Raw genomic sequence first — 11,221 nt, forward strand, 5'->3', positions numbered from 1 at the left:
ATATCTCACAATTGTCCAACTTATCTTTACACAAATCATTATTAAACAAATACAGCCCATTATATTGAGTTCCAGTAACTAAAGTTTTTTTGGAATTTAGTTCCTGAATATAACAGGCATTCACATCAAAACCAACAAATAATCTACTATCTCTAGACATGCAATATACAGATAATAGACTCACACAATAATCAGGCACAACCAGCACATCATAGAGAACAAGATTGTCAGCAAGTTTAAGATTTCCTATTTTCATAATTTTAGCTTTTGTTCCATTTGGATGACCAACACTAAGATTAAGATCACTAACATCCATAACACTTTCCAGACCTTTTTCATAGTTTGTCATGTGTTGATTTGCACCAGAGTCAATGATCCAACCATGATTTGGATTACATTGACTATTGGTACTACATGACTTAAAAAAAGTGCTAATATTATCATTAAAGAAAGCATTTAGATTTAAAAAATCACCTGACATGTTAGATTGAACATTATTTTTTCCACCTTTATCATCAAGCAAAGCCAAAAGTCTTCCAATTTGATCATTGGTCAAGGATATAGTGGTCTAAGCTGAACCAGAGGGGCCTGCACCATCAGATCCATTGTTGGACCCAATGGTTTTTGAAAAATTAGACAGTTTTGTGTTCCTTTTTTTAAAATTTGGTGGATATCCCACCACTTCAAAACATTTATCAATAATGTGATTAGTCATGCCACATTTAGAACATTTTATATTACTTCTGGGTGGATAACCAATAACTTCATATCATTTTTCTATACTATGACCAACCCTACCACACTTGACACATCTCAAATCAGATGTATTATTAAATGGTTTAGATCTGTTGGCAAAAAAAGCAGAAGAATCACTACCAACTTTTTTATCTTGAAAACCCCTGTGTGACTCTTCTCTAGAGATAATAGAGAAGGCAGTTTTCACACTGGGAAGAGGGTCTCTAATGAGTATATTACTTCTTATGGGTTGATAAACATCATCTAAGCCCATAAGAAATTGCATTAACCTTTGTTGATCATGAAATTCTTGTCTAGTTTTATCAACAGCACAATTACAAGCAGGCACTTTACATAACATGTCATATTGTTTCCATAATGAATTTAACTTGTGATAATAGTCAGAAACACTCAAGCCACTTTGGGTCAAAGAATTTATCTTCTGATGAAGATTAAACATAACAGACCCATCTACCTTATCATAGGTCTCTTTCAACTCAGCCCACACAACAGATGCAACTTTAGAATACACTTGACCATAGTATAAATCATCAGAAAGAGCACCTAAAATCCAAGATAAAACTACAGCATTACATCTATCCCATTGATTTGCAAGAATATCATCTTCTGTAGATTTTTCAAGTGTACCATCAATGAAACCAGTTTTGTTTTTAGTTTGAATAGCAAGTTCCATTGCACATGACCAAGATTTGTAGTTTTCAGTCCCTTTCAATTTAAAATTAATAATAGGTGTACTACTAATGTCACTAGCATGCAAATATAGAGGATCACCAAAATCTAATTTACTAATCATGGTAGAACTAACACCTTCATCACCAGACATGATTCAAGAAACACAAATAATATATCACACAATACAATCAAGAAAAACAAGTATATGACATGAAAAGGAAAAAGAGTTTAGAGAACGCCCCTAGTTTTTTAACAGCGGAAGAGAGATGAATGAAACCGTAGAATCTTGTTCGTCTTGATTTAGGGTTAACACAAACCTTAACTTTGAAAAAATCAGATTGATGATGAAGACTTTTATGACAGCAGTTAGAACCACCACGATACTGAATTAAAAGAGACTTGATGATGAACAAATCTGATTACCCCAAATTTCTTGTACGAACACAAACCCTAAAACAATTTGTTCAACAATTGTTTTTCGAATCACCAACAATTAACAGGAATCAACCGCTCTGATACCATGAAGAAATATACAGAACAATTATTAACACCAGGAATCTTGTTAATCTAACAAGAATCAAATCAATCTCACAGAGATTATGAACGAATGAAAAACCAGAAATCAACAATTTGATGATAACACAATAATCTGTTTACACAGATAACAAATTCATCAACTAGATGAACAATAACCAAAACCACAAACTTTGATTTTAACAATTTGTTTAACTGAGAGAATACAGAAAATAAGAACGAGAGCAGAATGAATTAACCCTAACCCTAGAAACTGCTATTTATACTAACATAAACCGACTTTATGAAATATCCAGAAATAATACTCTCAGTTTGAATAATGGCATATTTAGCCCTTGGAATAACTCAAACTCAACTATGTCCCTCCTATGTATCTTTCAAGTTAACCCCCATATCAGATATGTTGATTAAACATGAAAAATACGAGATGCACAAAGAGTTTGAGACCTTATGAACATTCTTGTACAAGTATAGCTGCTAACACTTTGAACATCACCAAGATCACCAACAATCCTGATCAGCTACACCTGCACACCTCATCCAACAATGAGAAATACTAAAAAGAATAAAGAATACATAATTAGATTGCTGAATTTAATAGAATTTTTTTATCAAATTTCTCACACTTAGGCCACTTGCTATGATTTCCAAGTTTAACACAACATTTATCCTCCACATCAGCACAAACACTTTAACATTTCTTTCATTAAACCCTCACTATCTTACACTCCATTTCAAACTTTAACCAATTTAAAATTATTAAATAAATACAATAAATAAATACAAATAATATTATTAAATAAAATAAAAAACATTATATTATTAAAAATTATCAATATCAATTACGGAGTATCAATTTGTTCGGCAGATTATCATCAGTTATCACTTCTCTTAATTAAACAATTATCAATATCAATTATCAATTATCACTTCTCAATTATCAATTACGATTCCGATTAAAATGAACAACGATGATTCCGATTACGACTACGATTCCGATTACAATGAAGCTCAAATATCTCACCGTCGAAGAAGATTCTGATTCCGATTACAGTGATGTCGAAGACGATGGAATTTCATTGCAGTTAAGCAAGTTCTTCAGTCCATGGCTAGATAAAAAAGGAAAAAGGAAGAAAAAAAATAGAAAAGTCAAAAGTTCGACCCACATGGCTCGTTAAGGTCTCGTTGGCGGTTTCTGACGGAGCTGCTCACGGATCGATAGTAAGTGGCCTTATAAATACGTATAAGTTTGGTACATTTATAAATATTGAATATTATTTAATTTTCATACATTAAATTGTAGGAAAAGTATGTTCACACTTAAAGGTGTGTACAAACACAAATTTAATCACATTTAAAATGTGAGTATATTTGTTAGACTTCATTTCTTCACACAAGAGGGAGCGTGAGTAAATCTGGTGAGATAAAATTAACTTAACACTCTTAAGTGTGGTTATATATATGATTATACACACAAATTAATGCCAACTTTTTTTTCTATACTTTTATGTGTAAAATTATTACGATATTCTACACTTATAAATGTAATACATTTACACACATTTACAAGTGTGAGGAATTTAACAAAAAAATACACACTTTTTAAAAGTGTGTAAACTTATGCCTGGGTAATTAACTAATTTGTTGTAGTGTTTAGTTCAACATTGTTTGTAGTTAGAAATATTATTTATCCACAATTCTTTAGCCCATGTTTTATGTTTGTTGGGCTTAGACCTCTTGTCTCTGCTAGGGGTTTTGGCTATATAAAGCTTCTCTCATGTATTGCATAATTCAATCAATAATATCATATCAATTATAGAGTTTAACATGATATCCGAGCCAGCACCTAAATAAACCCTAAAACACCCAAAATATCTTGCAAAACTCTCTTAGCCGTCGTAACATGCACAAAAACACCACAAGGTGCCGTCCACATTCAAATATCCATATCAATTACATGCTACTCGTATTTTCTATGTTATTCTTTTGTCACATAAATCTTTGTACAAGTTAATTTCTTCACCTTTCTATCTACTCCTCACCCACCACTATCAAAAAAATAAAAATTAAATTAAATATATACCGCTGCCGCAAAGTACAAACACAATCTAGATACCACCGTTTGTAATTCTTCAAGCGCATATAAGCAGAAACGTCCAAACGTTGTGATCCGTGCAAAAAAAAAAAAAAAAAAAAAGATTGCTAATTGCCTTACACTAAAAGCCTCATGTGCTAGAGCTTTCTATAAACTCTTCGGAAAAAAAAAAGAAGAAAGAACCAATTTTATTATTTGTGTATTATTGAGAATCGTGATAATGAATTCAGCATGGTGTCTAAACAATCAAAACAGGAGCACTAGTACCACTGGCCGTCATATTTTGTACAACCTGTCAGATGCACAACTTTGGAATATTATTAATACCAACTAAAGGATTATAGCATGAGGTGTCCGTGTCCATTTTTTAGTATCAATTTCAGTGTCCATTTTTAATACTGAAATTGACTGACAGTGTGTAAGGTAGAGGTGTCAACAGTGTTCATTTCAGTGTCAATTTCAGTGTCCATTTTTATTTTTTATTTTTTAAATTGATTTTTAAATATTGTATTTAACTAATTTAATATAAAAACAAAATAATTGATTAAAATTCATAAAATAAACTATTACATTTATTAAAATTCATAAAATAAACCATTATATTTATTAAAATTCATAAAATAAACTAATACGTAATAAAATTCATAAGTCGTCACGAAGATCCCACAAATGTTCAACCAAATCAGATCGTATGCATTCATGCACTTCTCTATCACGTAACTCCCTTGTTCTTCTTGCACGAGCGTCGCACCTATCGATCCAAGTACGTTGTATATGTTGAACGGGCTCAACTACCCAATCATTCTTAGCAAGGTTGTATCCATTGTCTTCGATAATGATGTTGTGTATCACGATGCACGTGTACATTAGTTGTCTCATTATGTTCACCTCGTAAGCCCGTGCGGGTTGCTGAAGAATATGCCAACGGCCTTGTAGGATCCCAAACGTTCTTTCAACATCTTTGTGAGCGCTCGCTTGTTTCTTTGTAAAGTAAGTACATTTTTCGTCAACATCACTTGAAAATTCCTTAACAAATGCCGCCCAAGTTGGGTAAATACCGTCACCTAAATAATACCCTCTGCTGTAATGAACCCCGTTTATTTGATAAGGAACGTCGGGCATTAAGCATTGAGTTGAACAAATCACTAGTGTTTAGCACATTAATATCGTTGTTTGAACCCGCTACACCAAAATACGCATGCCAAATCCAATTATCATACGAGGCGACCGCTTCAAGCATAATAGTTGGGTGACTGTGATCGCCTCGCATAAACTGTCCTCTCCACACAACCGAACATTTTTCCCATGCCCAGTGCATACAATCTATACTACCCAACATGCCCGGAAAACCATGAATCCTTTCATGACCTTCATACAAACGGTGAATGTCGTACAAAGTAGGCTCTCTTAGGTACACGTTAGCATACAAATCAATGGTATACTTGATGTTATGCGAGGTGTATATAAAATAGCTTATATTTTACAAGGAAATACTATTAAATACGATACAATTTTACACAAGATATTTATTTATTTATAGAATGGATATACTTAAACCTTGCTACAACACTTATAGGCAGTGTACCTAATCGTACAGTAGTGTAGTTTTTAGTAAGTCCGGTTCGTTCCACAGGGAATCTTTTAACAAAGCTTAACGCTATATTAGTTTTATTTTATAAAAATACAAATATATATATAAGTAATATTATTATTATAAAGGGGGGTTTTTACCGTTTAATGACCGGTTTGTCGATTTTAAAAACTTTAGTCGCAGTTAAAACCTAATGTAAAATATTAAAAATAAATACAAGACTTAATTTAATGTGTAAAGTAAATAACGATAAGGAAATTGCGATAAATAAAAGTGCGATAAAATTGCGATAATTAAAAAGTACGATAATTAAAAGTGCAATTAAATACAATAACAATAAATAAAAGTGCGATAATTAGAAGTGCAATTAAATATAAAATAAAGGAAATTGAATATGAAATAAAAGAATTATGCTTATTTAAACTTCCGTAATCATGATGTTTGACGTGTTGATTTTAGTTTTATGCCCATGGGTTAATTGTCCTTTGTCCTGGATTATTTAATATGTCCGTCTTGTTTTTGTCCATAACAGTCCATCAGTCATAAATATAAAGTGCGAGTGTCCTCGTCAAATTATCCTTATACCCGAAGTTAAATATTCCAACTAATTGGGGACTTAAACTGTAACAAGATTTTAATACTTTGTTTAATAATTACACCAGGTTATCGACTGCGTGTAACCCAAGGTTTTAATACTTTGTTAACAATTATGCCAAGTATCCTTGTACATAATTTCACCCCTGTTTTAATAATTCTAGTGGCTATTAATCCATTCCCGTGTCCGGTTAAATGAACGATTATTCGTACATATAAATATCCCGCCCATCGTGTCCGATTGAGTGTATATGGTTATTTATAGGGACGTCCAATTGTAAATCTTTATATTAAAATTAACAAACTATCATTTAGTTAAACAAATATAAAGCCCATTAATAGCCCATAGTCTAATTTCCACAAGTGTCGTTCTTTTGTCCAAACCCCAATTATGGTACAAAGCCCAATTACCCAATTTTAGTAATTAGCCCAACATCATGATTACTTCGTTTTAAATAAGCATAATAATAACTTAGCTACGAGACATTAAATTAAAAAGGTTGAACATAACTTACAATGATTAAAAATAGCGTAGCGTTACACGGACAGAATTTCGACTTACACCCTTACAACATTCGCTAACATACCCTTATTATTAGGATTAAAATTAAAATTAAAATTAAAATTAAAATATAAATATAAATATTACGTATACATATATAGAGAGAGATTGATTATGGATATTAAAACTCGTCGAACTGCGTTGGCTTTTATAGGGAATTGAGTCCAGGGGAACTCCGCGACTCGCGGCATTTTTTGCCTTCAAACTCCGTTAGTCGCGGAGTTTGTTTTTACAGCTCACCCAGCTTTGGCTCTTTGTTTGCCGACGATTTTTAAATATATTATAATATATATATTAATTTTAAGAATTAATTATATATTATATTATATTCATGTGCATAGTTGACTTGTAATTTTTAGTCCGTTGCGTCGTGCGTTGAGAGTTGACTCTGGTCCCGGTCCCGGATTTTCGAACGTCCTTGCGTACAATTTAATATCTTGTACTTTGCGTTTTGAATCTTGTACTCTTGTAATTTCGAGACGTTTCTTATCAATAATTGGAACCTCTTTGATTGTCTTTTGTACTTTTGAGCTTTTTGGTCGTTTGCGTCTTCAATTCGTCGAATCTGCCTTTTGTCTTCACCTTTTATTATTTAAACGAATATCACTTGTAAATAGGACAATTGCAACTAAAAGCTTGTCTTTCTTGAGGAATAATGCTATGAAATATATGTTCGTTTTTAGCATTATCAAATATTCCCACACTCGAGCGTTGCTTGTCCTCAAGCAATATAGTCTTGAAATACTAGAATCACTTCTTTATTCTTAGCACTTTGTACATCAGTGATTTCTTTACGGCGGTATAAACAATGGTAGTAACGATATGGTTTACAGTCCCACATGACTATAAAAATTTAGATCCTTTAAGGAAATTGGATCTTAATGAAAACATTTGATCTTTTGAAAATTTTAATCTACTTTTACCCTAGATAAGTTTTCCAGAATAACCCTTCACCGGTGTTTGCAAATTCTTTTTGTGGGTTTGGTGGGTTTTAGATTTGAAAATTTTGGCTCAAAACTTATGGTTTTGTGTCACCCACTTGCTAACCTTGTATTAGAAAAGCAACACATCCAGTATACTTGCTCCGTATATTACCTTTCGGTAAACTACCGTCCGGTTGTAAAGGAAAGCGTTGAACAAGCAACTGTTAAGGCAATGTCCCATGACATGCTTTTGATTATGGTCTATAACGTGTCGGACGCAATTACTATCCTTGGTAGGAGCAATAGTAAAGCTCACCCTTATAATTTTTTGGTCTGGCACAAGGTCCTGTCTTTGACCATACTATGCAACCACCGTTCTTACGGTTGACACCCGATTTGGTTCAGGTGACCTAATGAATTCCAGGTGAATTCCTAGGATTTTACGTTCAACGGTAATGAACGCATTGAAAATAGGGTTTTCAGAAAACAAATCGGTTTTAATTTTGATCAAAATATTTTCTCGTTCAAGCTCGAGTTTAGATATCATCGAATTCCATGAGTTTGAATTCTCAATCTTTAAGGTCAATCTCTAGGATTGAGTAATATCAGTCTTAAAAGCTGATTTTTGATCTTTAAAGGAGATTATCCTTTCTGGGGATCTGATTTATTAGTCTTATCAAGCTAATTTGCACGGCGCCCTCTCCATTTTACAAGACAGATCCTCTCATGGTTAGGATAAGTCTGACCACTTGGCGACCCTGTTTTATGCTGAGGTCCGTGAATTTCCTGCTGATTTTAGAGATGACTTTTCTAGATTTTTCATCAACCTACAGCTGGTCTGGACGACAACTTCATGACCTAAATCAAGAAGCGCGTGTCTTTTTCGGAAGACTTTACTTCCTTTTAATGATGGAATTGATTCATCGTGTAGATCCATCTCTTCTTTTCTTTCATCGGGTAAAACAGTTTAGTTTAGTCTAAAGCAAAAGTATTTTCAGTTATTTGTTACAGAAATATGTGACATATGTTTAAAATAACTTGGTAAATTTTCCCACACTTGGCTTTTATTTTCCTTTTTATTGTCCTCTATTCCATTTTAAATGAATTCTAACATTTTGGTTTTTTTCTCAATTTATGTCATTTCCGAGGTAACAATAATTTCGGTGTTAATACCTAATTTTATCGTTCATAAATATGTATAAACATGATTTTGAGTTCATTTAATTGAAAAATTTTACTAGAATTGGGTAGTCAGTATATAAGACTAGGGCTGTTCTTTATTATCAGAGAGCACTAGATTTTAATACAACTACTGCTTTACTAGTATTTTTAATGGTAACCAAGTGTTTAAGATAAAAATTTTAAAAATCCGAAAGAATTTAACCCCTTCCCACACTTAAGATCTTGCAATGCCCTCATTTGCAAGAAATCAGTAACAATTTAAATTATTGAGGGTGATTAGCGTAGAAATGATTAAATTTTACCAAAGTTTCCAAACATATTGTTGTTTGTGTTGAATGATAAATGGTGCACATCATTTGTTCATTCCGTGTTGTTGTTAGTTCACATATATTTTGCATCTTGTCATCAAAATTAGTTGCTTTTGCTAAACTTAATGACAGTCTTTGAAAATGCGTTGTTTTACCCTGTTGTGTACATAAGATAAACTGCAAACATATATACATATTTTTGAAGTTTGGTATATTACCCCACATTCAAAAATTGTTAAAATCTAATAATAAAAGTTAGAAAATTATAAAAACTATTACAATATTAACATAAGTATTAAATGTATCAACATTACAAATTATAAAATAAATAAAACTAAGTAGACTAGGGATGATACTGATACCAGTAGGGGTTCCATGCATAACCGTATGTGTTATAGAATGCTTCGGCTGGGTTATACGTAGGATACGGTGGTTGGATCTCTATAGACCAGGGAGGAAATACGGGCAATGGAGTAGGAATATAGTTTCTACCTACATGTTGGCAATGAGCTATGATTTGGTTTTGATGAACTTGCCAATCTTCAAATGCTCTATGTCTAGCATTTTCATACTCTTGTGAAGCTATAAACCTTTGCATTTCTGTCATTTCATTTCCCCCTCCCACATTACCTGGCTGTTGGTTTCTCTCAACCTGTGGATGTCTACCATTATATCGTACTGCGGCGTTATTTCACCTCTTCAAAACTTTAGCACCATGGTATACATTTAAACCAATTGTATCGTGGGGTTCTGGTTCTTCGATTAATAATCCCCCCCGACTTATATCCACATTGAGATATTCAGCAATCAAAGTAATAAATATACCACCTCCTACTATACTGTGCGGTCTCATCCCCCTAACCATAGCTGATAAATAATAACCCACACAATAAGGTATACTTACAGCGCTTTGTGGGTCTCGAATACACATGTGGTAAAATAAATCCTGTTCATTTACCTTTTCCTTATTCTTACCTCGTTGTGTAATCGAATTGGCTAAAAACCTATGAATTACTCTTAACTCTGCTCTATCTATATCCAAATAAGAGTAATTTCCCCCTTTAAATCGGTGATGGCTAGTCATTTTGTAACACCGGCCATTTTTTTTTTTAAAATACACAGCGGAAGACTTTGTTAACAAATACAATATAAGCCACGTCTTTACATTAATTCGTGAAATTACGTTTAAGTTTACACAACGGTGTTACGTTATTACAAAACATTATTTATACAAAAGTCCACATCAGAGTTGGGTTGTCAAACATGTCTTCTGCATCAATACCCATCCCATCTAGCAGTACCTAAACCTGCTAAGGGGGAAACATGTAGGGGATTAGCGCACCACTAAGTGAATGGAATCTATCTAACAGATATAGCTTAAGCCACACACAAGCTATATACTAACAACAACACTTGCTAACTACCAACTAGCATACAATAAGACAATACGAGGATCGGTGGCTTGTACGAGCACACGACTCCTAGCTGATCGGACTTGAGTCTACCGATAGTCCCTGCTACTCAATTCACAGTATAGTTATCCAGATGCAGGGGATGCATCATTCACACTATACTCTACAATCAGTAGACTATGGACCCAACCTCCCCTAAGCACGGTTGACCTCATACGGACTCTAACCTCTCCTAGGCACGGTCTCGAGTCCCCAGTCTCCCTAGGCCCGACTGGTGCCATTTACACAGTGTACACATAATTCACATACAACATCAGGCAAACGATATTATTCTATCATGGCAATTCCTACACTATGCATGGTAAAAGAGTCAACCACAGTAGCATGATATGCTACTTAAACTCTATCCGTAGATAGACCCACTCACCAATTACCAGCAACTGCTCAGTTATTATTTCTGAGCTTTCTCCTTGTCCTTATAACCTGAGAACAACACAAACAAAGTTAATATACATATCCAATAAATAATATAATCATTTCATATGATTAACTAGGTCATAACACCATATATTCATAATTTTATGAGTCTACA

At 33.4% G+C, this 11,221-nt stretch overlaps 1 protein-coding gene across 1 annotated transcript; it reads right to left on the reverse strand.

Annotated features, from left to right (window-relative positions):
- Positions 1-4,699: 4,699 nt before the first annotated feature.
- Positions 4,700-5,179, reverse strand: LOC139842654 (uncharacterized). Its single transcript, XM_071832771.1, has one exon. It carries the CDS (start codon positions 5,177-5,179, stop codon positions 4,700-4,702), a length of 480 nt encoding a protein of 159 aa, XP_071688872.1.
- Positions 5,180-11,221: the final 6,042 nt, after the last annotated feature.

Source organism: Rutidosis leptorrhynchoides, chromosome 4 (genome assembly GCF_046630445.1).
Source record: "Rutidosis leptorrhynchoides isolate AG116_Rl617_1_P2 chromosome 4, CSIRO_AGI_Rlap_v1, whole genome shotgun sequence".
In the NCBI taxonomy this organism is placed as follows: domain Eukaryota; kingdom Viridiplantae; phylum Streptophyta; class Magnoliopsida; order Asterales; family Asteraceae; genus Rutidosis; species Rutidosis leptorrhynchoides.